This window comes from Lithobates pipiens, unplaced genomic scaffold, assembly GCF_037356315.1.
Source record: "Lithobates pipiens isolate NorthernLeopardFrog02 unplaced genomic scaffold, aLitPip1_a1.2 Scaffold_18, whole genome shotgun sequence".
Lineage (NCBI taxonomy): Eukaryota > Metazoa > Chordata > Amphibia > Anura > Ranidae > Lithobates > Lithobates pipiens.
The window spans coordinates 87,292,533-87,308,147 of NW_027507758.1; the positions used below are offsets into that span (position 1 = coordinate 87,292,533).

The window sequence follows — 15,615 nt, forward strand, 5'->3', positions numbered from 1 at the left end:
GGCTTTCTTTCAAAAATGACTTTTTTCTGGCCACTCTTCCATAAAGGCCAGATTTGTGGAGTGACAACTAATAATTGTCCTGTGGACAGATTCTCCCACCTGAGCTGTGTGGATCTCTTCAGCTCCTCCAGAATTACCATGGGCCTCTTGGCTGCTTCTCTGATTAATGCTCTCCTTCCCCCCGGCCTGTCAGTTTAGGTGGACAGCCATGTCTTAGTAGGTTTGCAGTTATGCCATACTCTTTCTATTTTCAGATGATGGATTGAACAGTGCTCTGTGAGATGTTTGGGATATTTTTGTATAACCTAACCCTGCTTTAAAATTCTCCAAAACTTTATCCCTGACCTGTCTGGTGTGTTCTGTGGCCTTTGTGATGCGGTTTGTTCACTAAGGTTCTTACAAACTCTCTAACAAACCTCTGCGGTCTTCCCAGAACAGCTGTATTTATACCGAGATTAAATTACACACATGTGGACTCTATTTACTAATTAGGTGACTTGTGAATGCAATTGGTTCCACTAGATTTTAGTTAGGGGTATCAGAGTAAAGTAGGCTGAATACAAATCCATACCACACTTTTCACATATTTATTTGTAAAAAAAAAAAAAAAAAAAAAAACTTAAACCATTTATCATTTTCCTTCCACTTCACAATTATGTTCCTTGTTGTGTTGGTCTATCACATAAAATCCCAATAAAATACATTTATGTTTTTGGTTGTAACATGACAAAATGTGGAAAATTGTATACCTTTTCAAGGTACTGTATATGCCCCAAATACATCAACAAGTTAAACGGTTTATATATCTAAATAGTTAAATAAGAAGTGCTTCTCTGTATCTACATCTGCTTGTCTACCTATCACAATGAGCTGCCTGTTTACTGTTTTCAGCAGCAATAGAGAATGATGTGCAGGTCAGTTAATCTTTTCTGACATAAAATAGTCTCTGCTGTTCTGTAATGACCAAAAATGGCATTATGCATCACAATGAGATGTCTCTAGTTAAAGGTCAAATATGATTTGCACCACACAATTACTGGTAGCCTGGAAATCCCAGTAACTGCTGGACCACAACTGCAGATATGCAAGAGAATTTAAACTGCATTGCTACGCGTTTGCTGATCATTTAAAGTACAAATGCTTTAAATTAGGGCTGCTACTGATTAAAATTTTCGTGTTCGATTAATCGTTTTTTTTAATCGATTAATCAACTAATTTCGATTAATTATAACGCACATACAGATCCAACTACTTTTAGCTGACTCTGCATTAGTCAGTGGAAAATGTGGTATACACTATATACAAACACCCAACACTAGTTAGTTTCCACAACTAACCTGTAACTGCAGGCATCATTCAGATATCACCATTCAAAGTCTGTGACATCATGTGACGATGTACAGTTAAATCACACTTGTTTAATAATAATAAAAGTAAATAGAACAAATGTAGTCAAAACATAGCCAAAGTTCAGTAACTGGAACGGATAGTCAGACAAGCCAGGAAGCCAGTGATCGGCGTAGTGGAACAGCAAGCAGGATCTGGAACCAGAAGGGATGTCAGCCAAGCAAGTCTTTAACAGGCATGTAGGAGAGAGAGTCTGTGATGTTGACTAGGCGAAGGCAGAGAAGATCTCGGCTTGGCGGCTTAAGTAAGCAGGACTGACCAGCAGGATATCATCAACAGGTGAGTCACTGTGGAGAGATAGGAGCTGCCAATTAACTGACAGCTGAGCGGCCAGCTCAGAAGAGGAAGGGCTGAGCCCAGATCTGACAGATTTTAAGTGACACTACACAATATTCATATTCTCAAAAACAATCCGTATACTAGACATGTGCGATTAGTTTCGTACGAAACAAAAATTCATACGAATTTACGGAAATTCGTATGAATCCGAAATACAAATTTTTATGCATACGAATTTCATACAAAATACGAAATTTCGTTTATGAATTTCAGATCCAAATTCATAAGGAAAATTCGTAATTGTTACGAAAAGTTAACGAACCTAAAAGTTAAAAACCCAGGAAGTCAGCACAGTACATGGATGGTGGGAACCCCTCATAATGATAAATTCATCTAAACGAAAATTTGTATTTGTTACGAAAAGTTAACGAACCTAAAAGTTAAAACCCCAGGAAGTCAGCGCAGGGATGGTGGGAGCCCTATGGGAATTTTTATGCTTACGAATTTCATACGAAATTTCATTAACGAATTTTGGATCCAAATTAACAGAATTGTGACTGGTGTTTTGTTCACCAATCAGAGGAAGTCGGCACAGCACAGGAATGGTGGGAACCCCTCATAATGGGCACAGCGGGTGTACACTCAGACCTGGGAAATCAGCACAGGGATGGTGGGAACCCCTCATAATGGACACACAGCAGGTGTACAGACCTAGGAACTCAGCTCAGGGATGGTGGGAACCCTATGGGAATTTCTATGCTTACGAATTCCATACCAAATACGAAATTCCGTTAACGAATTTCGGATACAAATTACCAGAAATATGACTGGTGTTTTGTTCACCAGAGGAAGTCAGCACAGGGCAGGGATGGTGGGAACCCCTCATAATGGGCACAGCGGGTGTACTCTCAGACCCGGGAACTCAGCACAGGGATGGTGGGAACCCCTCATAATGATAAATTCATCATAAAAAACATTCCTAATTTTTATGAAAAATTAACAAACCTCAAAGTTAAAAACCCAGGAAGTCAGCACAGCACAGGGATGGTGGGAACCCCTCATAATAATAAATTCATCATAACAAACTTTTGTTATTTTTACGAAAAGTTCACAAAACTAAAAGTTAAAAACCCAGGAAGTCAGCACAGCACAGGGATGGTGGGAGCCCCTCATAATGATAAATTCATCATAACAAACTTTCGTTATTTTAATGAAAAGTTTATGAATCTAACGAAAATTCGTATTTCGTACGAATCCGAATTGAATTTCGTACAGGAATTACAAAATACTATTTTTTTTTCGCATGGAACAAAACAAAACAGATTTTTTTACAGGGCCCATGTCTACCATATACATCTACAATATAATGGCCCTGTAAACAGTTTTTTTTCATTAAATTGTTCCTTACTGTGTTCTTCTGCCACCTTGTAACGTCCACTGTGAGCTCCTGAACCTGTACATTTCTTCCTAACTTCCATTTATTTGGAACAAGCAGTGCACATTAGTTGTGATCATGCACACTACACATCCCATACTCCATAGTCCCAATTCATCTCATGAGTGAGCAAAAGAGTGTGACTACATTCACACATACGTGGGACCTTGGAGAACAAATATATGGAGATTTAGAGGAGGCTGATGCCAATAGACATGAATTTTTTGAGTTAAGAATATATAATTTTATATAAATGTCTTTTTCTTTCATTCAGATTTTAGTGTCACTTAATACCAGCCTAGATTAGTTTATTAGTTTATTTAGAGAGAAAGAGGCTAATCACATTTTGTCACATGCTTATAAGCTGGCAAGGAGCACACTGGCAGTGTAGAAAGATGACCTCATCAGTCTACTCATGCTTCTTAATAGCCCAATCACAGGCTAAAGTGGGGAACCTATGACTAAGGCTGTTGACAAAACGCGTCAACTGTTTTGCTTGTTACTTCATGTAACCAACCATTAAATTGCATTATAGACGACAGAGCTCAATCCTTACTTGTTTGAGGGACCTAAAAACCTGCAAGCTGGCTTCACTATTAGGATTTATGAAGAAATTCATGCTTATTTGCAGTTGATTACCATCATGTGAAGAAAGCTGTAGTAGAGGGTAAGTGTAGGGGTCACCGCTAGAGGAGGTTGCCAGCTCAGCCATTGGTTGGGGCATATATATGGAATATGGAGCATGAGCAGACAACGAAGGGGGTCAGATGACCATGCTATCTGGCACAGCTATGTAAATTTCAGGTTCAAATGGACAAAATGCCAAATCCTTTGGTAGGCACAGCAGCATCTATATATTTATTTTTCTGGTGTATTTGGCTCATTTCCTGGAGATCAGTTTTAACACATTGAATAAAGAGGTCCAGGTAGAACATTGTGGACAGTAACATCTAATTATTTTAAGTGTAGACTTCATGACCTGTTTATGTTAATATTAATGAAAGTCCTGTTACTAGTGATGCCTACCCTGTACTCTTTTACTCCTGTTACCCCCCCCCCCCCCCCCAACTTCACAGAGCAGGCTTCCACTACAAGCTTGGTTCTATTGATGCATACATCCAAGCCAACCAATTTCCTCACACCTCCTTCAAGTGTGTGTAAAACCATACTTTTTCTTTTTTAAATTTGGATAGAATGTTAAATGGTTAGAACTGTCAGGTGTTTTCCAGCTTTCTACAGTATGTCCCAGCTGGGGGGCTTCACCTCTCTAAATGCTAAATTTTGAGTTGTCACCAGAACAGCAAGAAAGGGGAAATCTTCCAATGGAGCAACCTGTTCTGTGGTGTCTAAAGCCTGGTACACGCCACTAGTTCTTCTTGCGTTTCAAAGTAGCTGTACTAACAATCCAACATCAGTGCAGTGATCTCTCCTGCTGTTTGATTGTGTTCTGACAGGGGGGCCACACCCCCCCCCCCCCCCCAACAGAACACTCCTGGCAGTGCTCTCAGCCATTGGCTGAGAGCGCTGATTGAGAGCTGGTCAATCGCTGGTTTTCCAGCATACTCGTCTGACAGAAGCTGGGCAAACGGCTGCTTCTGTCGGACTGGCTACCATACACATGGGCTAAATGTCGGCCAGTCTTTATTGAACCAGCCAATGTCGCCCAACATTCGGGCCATGCATACTAGGCTTAAGAGAGGCTAAACCCTCAGTTTGGAGAGATCTTTTCCTACCACCTGCTGTGTATCTGAGACAGCGAAAAAAAAACTAAAAAAAGAAAAACTGACGGGGTCTTTAACATTATAATAAGTGATAAAAAGAAAATTAACTTTACATATACTTTTTTTTAAACAATGATCAGGTATAGGTGGACTTAGCTAAACAAAAGTGATAAAAAAACATGGCTAAGGCTGAACCTTATGTATACAAAATAATGAATGGTAAACCTAGTAATTAACCCTTATGTAGGAAACCCAGAGGAAAACTCAACACATGCATGTATGTGTATATATAAAAAAACACAATCCTTAATTAGAAATGTACCTTAACCATCCAAAAAACAACTACCTCACCCATAAAATCATATTGGCCAATTATCAACAATAGCAGCTGTTGGAAAAAAAGAGCTTATGCTATACACTTACGTCTGATGCAGCCCGCGAAACCAGCCAGGTGTTTTAGTTCTGGTTTCCTTAGCATACCCCTCTTCTCCATATACCTCCTCCTACTGAAGGAACTATAGACTCACAGACACAAGTTTGCAGATCATCATTCCCTCTTGGCCAAGATGGGACCTCCTGGATCCATGTGATGGCTGAGAATGACTTTGCTTGATTGGGTTTTATATGGCTTGGGACTTTACCTAACCTAGAAGTTGCCATGCCATATGAAGATACACTATGCTAATACTGGGCAATCATTGGGCACCTCCTCCCATGGAGTCTTCTGGCATCAACTATCTTTGCTTGCCATAGTATATTTTTGGATGTGTATATACAGGATTTAATCTCATTTGATCTTCTTTATATATATATATATATATATATATATATATATATATATATAAGGATATTTGATCTATACATGCATGGACTAAACCTCCATTGGACGATACAAATTTCCAGTACATCTTCTTATATACACGTCAGAGGGTAGGCTTACAATACTTTTTACCACAGCTGCTATTGTTTATAATTGTCCAGTTATGATTTTATGGGTGAGGTAGTTGGTTTTTGTATGTTTAAGGTACATTTCTAATAAGGATTGTGCTTTTTAAACATACATATACATGTTGAGTTTTCCTCTGGGTTTCCCACATAAAGGTTAATTACTTGGTTTACCATTCATTATTTTAGATACATGAGGTTAAGCCATAGCCAGGTTATTTATTACTTTTGTTTAGCTTAATAGGACATATACCGGCTGTTCCCTCGGGTACAGAATTGCAATATTTAATTCTACATATTTTGTTGTTGTTGTTTTTGGCCTAGGATCTGGAGGACACATTTTATTGTATGGAGATATTCTATATCTGCGCTTATCCTACCACCCTCAGCAAGCTACAAGTTTTCAAATTTTTGTCTTATTACTTGTTTTTCAGAGTAACAAATGATGCTCGAGAAACAGAGATGGACGAGAACCTTGAGCAAGTCAGTGGCATTATTGGAAATCTCCGTCACATGGCTCTGGATATGGGCAATGAGATTGACACACAAAACCGCCAGATCGACAGGATCATGGAGAAGGTGGGTGAAGAATACTATAAACAGATGTTTTACTACTGTGTGGTGGAAAATAATGGCACAAAATTCACAAAAATGTTCACATTATTATTTATTATTATTATTATTATTCACAATTTATATAGAGCCAACAGTTTACGCAGCGCTTTACAATGTATAGGGGGGACAACACAATTACAGTACAATACAAAAGGCACAGGAGGGCCCTGCTCGTAGAGCTTACATTCTAAAGGGAGGAGGTGGTGGTACAAAAGGTAATAGCTGTAGAGAATGATTTGATGGGGGTGGCTCGGGAACAGTTAGATGGGTGTGGGATAGGCTTCCCATTAATAAATGAGTTTGCAGGGAACTCCTAAAGGTGGACATGCTAGGGGCTGATCGGACAGACTGGGGCAGGGAGTTCCAGAGGATGGGAGAGGCTCTGGAGAAGTCTTGAAGGCGAGCATGGGAGGAGGTAACAAGGGAGCTAGGATCACATCAGTTCATATTATGTGCATATGCTTATAAAATGTACATAACTGTCTCATCTGTTTTACCTTTGTCTCAAAACTGGAGCATGAATGGAGATCTATACAGTCATTTATACAGCTGCTATTAAAATCATGTTAGGGGAGGAACAGACTCTGAAGCTATAGGAGTCAATAGGATGAGCATAGTGCAGTAATCCAAAACAACCAAAGATCTGTTAAAGCCACCATATCAAATATATTTTTTAAAACCCTCTTGCCTATAAGAGAAGGCAGTAAATACTCATCTTTCCTGGTGCCCAACGAATGCTACTCTGATCACCAGGATCGGTCCTCTGAAGTCTGCTAAGAAACACTTCTGGGAGGTTTATGCTTTTGTTTAGTCTACATGTCTGTCTTAAATTATAATTTTTAAATTTTGTAATAACTGAAAAAAACAAGGGGATTGGTGCAAGAGGCACAGCTTAGGTTTCTTTGTATAAGCATTAGGATTATTCTGCCTAGGACTAATGAAGAAGAGTCTCATAATAAAGCCACCATACCTTCAAACTAATAGGTGCTGGCTAATGTGGATTTAGCATCTTATGTAGATAAGTGTCCTCTGCGAAGTTCCCTTGGGAGTTGTACCTGGTACACCTAACTGGGTTAAGGCTTCATGAGTAGATTCAGAATGTACTAGTAGGATTATATATACCAGCTGCCAGGTAAATGCCTTGGAACAGGCAGGAATGGGTGGAGTCATTGGTTGGGCAGAGGAAACTCTTGGCCTGCCTATTTATTCAGCTTACCATGTAACCGCAAGATATTAGTGCTAGCGAAACAAATGAATAAATGAGAAATATGTACTTTGTTAACATCATTATTTTCCTTTTAGGCCGACTCCAACAAAGCAAGGATCGACGAGGCCAACACACGTGCCACAAAGATGCTGGGCAGTGGCTAGACGCCTCAAGACTTTATTATCTGCTCCAAACTGTCCTGCTAGACAGTACTTTCATGCTTTTACCATGGTATTTACATACTAGGTTTGCACACATGCACATATCACCCTTCCCTATTGTAAATGTTGTCCTGTGTAGTATGTCAGCTTTCCAAAAAGATATACTTGTAATTATTTTTTTTAAGTATATTCCTTTCCAAAGGTTGTATATAGTGATCTACGCTAGCTCACTATACGTTTTCTTTTTTTTTTTTTTTTTTTTTTTCTTCTTCTTTTTTTTTTATGTTTATCATTTTTTATGATGTTTGCCGAATGACAACAGTGTAGGAATGTTTAATGTGCTGTTGACCTTGATCTATACAGTATTGTTCTTGTAAATCTGTGACATTTCACAGAACTACTGCCTATATCCTTTTTTTGGTGTCATGATACCTAAGCTGTGGAACTGTCCTGGGTTCAATGTTGCTTCCATCTGTTATAATTTCATGATTAGAGCGTGAAACTATATACTATACTTAAGCATTGCACTAACAAGTGATGTGAGTTATGCATTTATGCATGGAAAAAATAGACATTTTAGATGCCTACATACAAGAAGACCTTTTCCCCGTGGCAGTAGCACATTCAATAAAAGCATGCTGAGTATTTGGACACTGTTGGGACTATGTTATACCAGCAAGTTTGCAGTAGTGCCACGTTTCTGTCAATATATTGTTCTATTTAACCATAATCATGCTTTTTTTATTTCAAATAAAGGACAGACTTGGCACATATCCAGCAAGAAAAAAAAATATATGTTGCTTTTTTCATTGCTGGCGATATATTAAAAAAAAGTTAAAAAAATAAATAAAAAAAATACAAATACGGTTGTAATATAGGGTTTGGATACTGTTTTTGAGGATCCTCTTTGTGAGGAAATGATGACAGTCTACAATAAAATGGTACAGATATGTAATTTTTATAAGGCTGGGTATGGTTAGCCACTTATCCCACGTGGTTTTATTTTACTTTTCTTTTAAAAGTAATGTTCTCTGTTGCTTACCTAGAGCTATGCACACCAAATTGCTGAGATGTTTAAGTAGATTTAAATTAAGACAATAATCTAAATGAATGACTTCTAGATAAACTGTGATTATCAAAATCATTGCAAGCATGTACTATTAAAATTCCTTCTGTCTCCTGTCAGTTTGTGACGTGATTGACATTTTGTAGCTAGTTTAAAACCAATTAAAAATTATAAATCTAAAGGTCTCTGTATTTTTTCTTGTCTTGGTTGTGTGTTACTGGTTTCCACCTACGTGTAGAATTAGTGGGCGGGTTGCTTGTTCTGTGCATGTGGTAAAATGTTCATCCACGTTATAATAAATAAAATGGGTGTTAATGAAAGAACTATGGTCTAAAAGGCAGGGCAACCATTTGCTTTCTGATTCTTGGACCCTTGAAAAATTAGAGTGCCAGAGGAGTCAGACTGATAGATGGAGATCACCCGTGGAGATCATACAAAAAAGCCCGTTAGGTTTTTTGTATTGTCTTTCTCTAGGAAGGTTAACGGAAGTCTTTATGAAAAGTCTATGGAAAGGGGAGCAGTTTATGCAGGGGTGCTCTACCAGTGGCCCATGGCCTGTAGGGCCATTTGATGTGGCCCGAGACCTCATGCTCTAGGATGTCGGATCGGCAAGCCAACCTGCAATCCCAGAGCATCAGAGTGGAGTCAAAGCAAGTGAGAAAGCAAGTGGTTGCGCGGAAGGAGCCGCAAATGAGATGCTTCTTCTGTATCAATGTCCCCTGTCCCAGGCGAAGTGCATTTGGTATCACTCTGCTTTGGACAGGAATCTTTCTTTCAAACAGCCTAGCAATGCCAACAGAAGTTGAAAGACAAAACGATTAGTTCATTAAAAATCACATAGATTTGGAAAGGGCATCTGAGCATGTTTAACTAGTTCCCGACCAGCGCACGCCGATGTACATCGGCAGAATGGCACGGGCAGGCATATTGGCGTACAGGTACGTTCAATCTTCAATGCCGCCCTGCCATCGCGAGCGCGCTGCCGGTGGCGCGCTTGCATGCCGCTCTGGACCCCCGTGAGTCCAGTCGCGGGTCCCGCAGAGTCTCACGGGATGGCTGAATGGAGGAAATGCCTTGTAAACAGCATTTCCCCATTCTGCCTAGCAACTAGTGACGTTGATCTCTGCTCCATGTGATTGGAGCAGAGATCAGTGTTCACTAAATGAAAGCCCAACCCCCCACACAGTTAGTAACAGAGCCCTAGGAACACTTAACCCCTACACTGCCACCCACTAGTTAACCCCTTCACTGCCAGTGTCATTTACACAGGAATCACTGCATTTATATAGCAGTGATTACTGTATAAATGACAATGGTCCCAAAAATGTGTCAAAAATGTCCGATGTGTCTGCCGCAATGTCGCAGTCACAATAAAAATCACTGATCACCGCCATTACTAGTAAAAAAAAAAATAATAAAAAATTATTAATAAAAATGCCATAAAACTATCCCTATTTTGTAAACGCTATAACTTTTGCGCAAACCAATCAATAATCGCTTATTGCCATTTTTTTTACCAAAAATATGTAGAAGAATACGTATCGGCCTAAACTGAGGGAAAAAAATGTTTTTTTTATATATTTTTGGGGGATATTTATTATGACAAAAAGTTAAAAATAATGCATTTTTTTCAAAATTGTCGCTCTATTTTTGTTTATAGCGCAAAAAATAAAAACCGCAGGGGTGATCAAATACCACCAAAAGAAAGATCTATTTGTGGGAAAAAAGTACGTCAATTTTGTTTGGGAGCCACGTCGCACGACCGCACAATTGTCAGATAAAGCGACGCAGTGCCGAATCGCAAAAAGTGGTCTGGTCTTTGACCAGCAAAATGGTCCGGTCTGTAAGTGGTTAATAAAAGGATTATTGGGCTGCTTTCCTGCAGGTTAGCTGCACTGAGCCATTGACTTCTATTAAAGCGGGGGAAATAATTCTTTGATCTCCTGCAGATTTTGTAAATTAGCCCCAAAGAAATGAAGGGTCTATAATTTTTATCATAGGTGTATTTTAAATGATAGAGACAGAATATCAACCAAAAATCCAGAAAAAAACACAAGTTGCAGTTCAGTAAGTAAAATTACGTATTTGATCCCCTACCAACCAACAATAATTCTGGCTCCCACAGACTGGCTACAGTATGTCCTTGTGTGGTACACAGATTAGCTCTGTCAATTTAAGAAGGTGCTTCTAATGACAACTAGTGTATTAAAGACACCTGTCCATGGAATCTCTTTCTTCCATTCAAACCTCACCATAAAGGGGAAGACCAAAGAGCTGTCAAAGGACTGCACAAAGCTGGAATGGGCTACAAGACCATCAGCACATCAGCAAGAAGCTTGGTGGGAAGGAGACAACTGTTTGAGTGATTATTCACAAATGGAAGAAATACAAAATAACCATCAATTGCCTTCGGTCTGGAGTTCCATGCAAGATTTTGCTTAATGGGGTAAAGATAATTATGAGGAAAGTGAGGAGCTTGTGAATAATTTCAAGGCAGTTGGGACCACAGTCACAAAACAAACCAAACAATACGACGCAATGAATTGAAATCCTGCAGCACCCGCAAGGTCCACCTCCTCAAGAAGGCACATATAAAGGCCCGTCTGAAGTTTGCCAATGAACATCTGAGGCCGCGTACACACGCGCGGACTGTTCGCCCAACCTTGTTCGGCAAACAGTTTGTCAAACAGTCCGCTCAAAATTTGCATGAGCGGACTTGCCCACACACGAGCGGACTGTTTGACGAACAAGGTTGGGCAAACAGTTCGCTCAACTTTTGAAATGAACGGACTCGCCCACGTAAGGAGGAGGCAAATCCGCCCATTTCGAGCGCGTGTACAGGTAGGCGGGGCCCGCGAAGGAGACGTCGCGGGCTCCGCCGCCTGGAATGGGCTTAAAGGGGAACCCCAACGCCGAAAAAAATCGGCGTGGGGGTTCCCCCCAAGTCCACACCAGACCCTTGTCCGAGCACGCTACCCGGCCGGCCAGGAAAGGGGGGCGAGCGAGCGCGCCCCCCCCCTCCTGAGCCGTACCAGGCCGCGTGCCCTCAACATGGGGGGGTGCCTTGGGGAAGGGGGGGCCGCGCGGCCCCCCCACCCCAAAGCACCTTGTCCCCATGTTGATGAGGACAAGGGCCTCTTCCCGACAACCCTGGCCGTTGGTTGTCGGGGTCTGCGGGCGGGGGGCTTATCGGAATCCGGGAGCCCCCTTTAAGAAGGGGGCCCCCGGATACCGGCCCCCCACCCTATGTGAATGAGTATGGGGTACAATGTACCCCTACCCATTCACCTGTGAAATAAAGTACAAATAAAAACACAACACAGGGGGAAAAAATATTTTATTGCACAGCCGGGGGTCTTCCGTCTTCGGGGGTCTTCTCGCCGGACTCCTCCGCTATGTGTGTGTAGCTCTTTTGCCAGCGGAGGAGTCCGGCTTTCTTCCTCCCCGCCGCCGGCCTCTTCTCCCGACTTCGGGGGTCTTGTCCCCCTCTTCGGTTCTTCTGCCGGGCCACCGCGCCTGGTCCGGTGGCCCGGTCTTCTGTCGCCGTCTTCCGTTCTTCTGTCGCCGCCTTCGGTTCTTCTGCCGGGCCACCGCGCCTTCTTGTAGCTCTTTTACAGGCGGTGGCCCGGTCTTCTGTCGCCGTCGCCGCCTTCCGTTCGTGTTCTTCTTCTTGTTCTTCTTGTTCTTCTCCAGGCGATGTTGACACGTCGCTCCCTCCGGCCGGAATGCCAGAGCCGCCCTGCGCTGTGACTTATATAGTGACAATGGGGTGGGGTCACATGGTATATGTCACATGGGTTGATGTCACATGGTGACCCCGCCCCCTTACGATGTCATAGTCCCCATGTGACATCAACCCATGTGACCAACCCATGTGACATATACCATGTGACCCTGCCCCATTGTCACTATATAAGTGACCGCACAGCGCGTCCCCGGCATTCCGGCCGGAGAGCTCGTCGAGTCAACATCGCCTGGAGAAGAACAAGAAGAACAAGAAGAAGAACAAGAACGGAAGGCGGCGACGGCGACAGAAGACCGGGCCACCGCCTGTAAAAGAGCTACAAGAAGGCGCGGTGGCCCGGCAGAAGAACCGAAGGCGGCGACAGAAGAACGGAAGACGGCGACAGAAGACCGGGCCACCGGACCAGGCGCGGTGGCCCGGCAGAAGAACCGAAGAGGGGGACAAGACCCCCGAAGTCGGGAGAAGAGGCCGGCGGCGGGGAGGAAGAAAGCCGGACTCCTCCGCTGGCAAAAGAGCTACACACACATAGCGGAGGAGTCCGGCGAGAAGACCCCCGAAGACGGAAGACCCCCGGCTGTGCAATAAAATATTTTTTCCCCCTGTGTTGTGTTTTTATTTGTACTTTATTTCACAGGTGAATGGGTAGGTACCCCATACTCATTCACATAGGGTGGGGGGCCGGTATCCGGGGGCCCCCTTCTTAAAGGGGGCTCCCGGATTCCGATAAGCCCCCCGCCCGCAGACCCCGACAACCAACGGCCAGGGTTGTCGGGAAGAGGCCCTTGTCCTCATCAACATGGGGACAAGGTGCTTTGGGGTGGGGGGGCCGCGCGGCCCCCCCCTTCCCCAAGGCACCCCCCATGTTGAGGGCACGCGGCCTGGTACGGCTCAGGAGGGGGGGCGCGCTCGCTCGCCCCCCTTTCCTGGCCGGCCGGGTAGCGTGCTCGGACAAGGGTCTGGTGTGGACTTGGGGGGAACCCCACGCCGATTTTTTTCGGCGTTGGGGTTCCCCTTTAAGCCCATTCCAGGCGGCGGAGCCCGCGACGTCTCCTTCGCGGGCCCCGCCTACCTGTACACGCGCTCGAAATGGGCGGACTTTCCGAGCGGGAACAGTCCGCTCATTTCGAAAGTACAGCGGACAGGCCCACACACGGGCGGACTGTTCGCTCAAACACAGTTTCAGCGGACAGTTTTTCGGAATTTCCGAAAGACTTTGTCCGTCCAACTGTCCGCTGAAACTGTCCGCTGAAAGCCCACACACGAGCGGACTGTCCGCCCAAACACTGTTCAGCGGACAAGGTTGGGCGAACAGTCCGCCCGTGTGTACGCGGCCTGAATGATTCAGAGAAGGATTGGGAGAAAGTGCTGTGGTCAGATAAGGCCAAAATTGAGCTCTTTGGAATTAACTCAACTTGCTATGTTTGGAGGAAGAAAAATGCTGACTATGACCCTAAGAATACCATCCCTCGACGGAGGTGGAAACATTGTACTTTGGGGCTGTTTCTCTGCTAAAGGTACAGTCTGACGACTTTCTGCGTTGAGGGGCCAATGGACAGGGCCATGTATTGTAAAATCTTGAAAGAGAAGTTTCTTTCCTCAGCCAGAACACTGAAGATGGGTCGTCAAGGCAACCAGGGAGTGGCTCAAGAAGAAGCACATTAAGGTCATGGAGTGGCCTAGTCAGTCTCCAGACCTTAATCCTATAGAAAATTTATGGAGGGAGCTGAAACTTTGCGTTGCCAAGCAACAGCCAAGAAACCTTAAGCGGTAGTAAACTGCTGTGTGTTTTTTTTTTTTTTCTGGAACCTGCGAAGTAAAGCCTTAATGTGCTAGTATGCATCATTATGTGAAACTTACCTTAGCACGAAGCCCTTCCAGCGGAGAGCTGTCACTGCTGACGAGGCTTCCATCTTCACCCATCTTCCTTCCAGATTCGTGGACTGCGATTGTGTGAGTGGTCGGAGCCTAGATGACGTCACTCCTGTGCATGCGTGTGGGTGCCACCATTTATGGCACAGGACTCTGAAGGAATGGCCTGGGTGGCCGTTCCTTCAGAGCGCATGCAACGGTGATTTAACCGGCAGCATGTACAGTAAGTATCTCCTAAACGTTGTATGTTTAGGAAATATTTACAGTGCCTATAGGTAAGACTTACCTATAGGTACAAATTATGAATAGGAGTTTACTCCCACTTTAGGGATTTAGAGAAGATCTGTAAAGAGGAGTGGACCAAAATCTCTCCTGAGATGTGTGCAAACCTGGTAATCAACTACAAGAAACGTCTTACCCCCATGCTTGCCAACAAGGGTTTTTCCACCAAGTACTAAGTCATGTTTTGCTTGGGGATGAAATACTTATTTTACTCACTGAACTGCAATTTATAACATTTGGATAATGTGTTTTTTTCTGGATTTTTGGTTGATATTCTGTCTTTATCATTTAAAATACACCCATGATAAAAAATTATAGACCCTTCATTTCTTTGTAAGTGGGAAAGTGATCCACTTGCAGGGTACCAAAGAATTGTTTTCCCCACTGTATATCCTCCGGGTAAGCTCACCAAAACTTCTGAATGCAAGAGCTTTAATGCTTTTTCAGGAAGTGCACCACACCCACAAGATCTAATAGTGGGTAAAAATCCAACGGGGATTGGCCTCATGGAAAATGCTGATCCTGATTGTTGTTTACAATCTCCCTTATGCTATTCAAAATAAAAAAAATAATTCAGTTCCATTTCATTTAATTGCGGTTGGCAGCCACCCCTGGTTTAATGTGTTCTTACACTTCCATCCATGCTGTCCTTTCCCAGAGGTCTCTGCAGAGGCCTGACATGCCCCTCTGCTGAATCAGAACTAGAGTACTTCAATCAGCAGGGAACATGTGCAGAGCTATAGGTCTGATCCATGAAAGTAGATGTCAGACCTCTGCGCAAAGACTACTGTTACCATGCGTAGAGCAAGGATCCTTTTCTACAACATGCTGGCAAGGGACAGGCTTTTCTACTGTGGCTGCTTCTAAAGAAAATTAATAGTAA

General features: G+C 43.1%; 1 protein-coding gene across 2 annotated transcripts in view; it reads left to right on the forward strand.

The window, feature by feature from the left end:
• The window catches only part of SNAP25 (synaptosome associated protein 25), a 190,706-nt gene extending 181,689 nt beyond the window's left edge, over positions 1–9,017 (forward strand). For both annotated transcript variants that reach the window (XM_077485893.1, XM_077485892.1), the window contains exons 7-8: positions 6,222–6,366; positions 7,705–9,017. In XM_077485893.1, coding sequence (XP_077342019.1) covers positions 6,222–6,366; positions 7,705–7,773 — 214 coding nt within the window. In that variant the 3' untranslated portion in view covers positions 7,774–9,017. The remainder of the gene's footprint in view (positions 1–6,221; positions 6,367–7,704) is intronic.
• Positions 9,018–15,615: the final 6,598 nt, after the last annotated feature.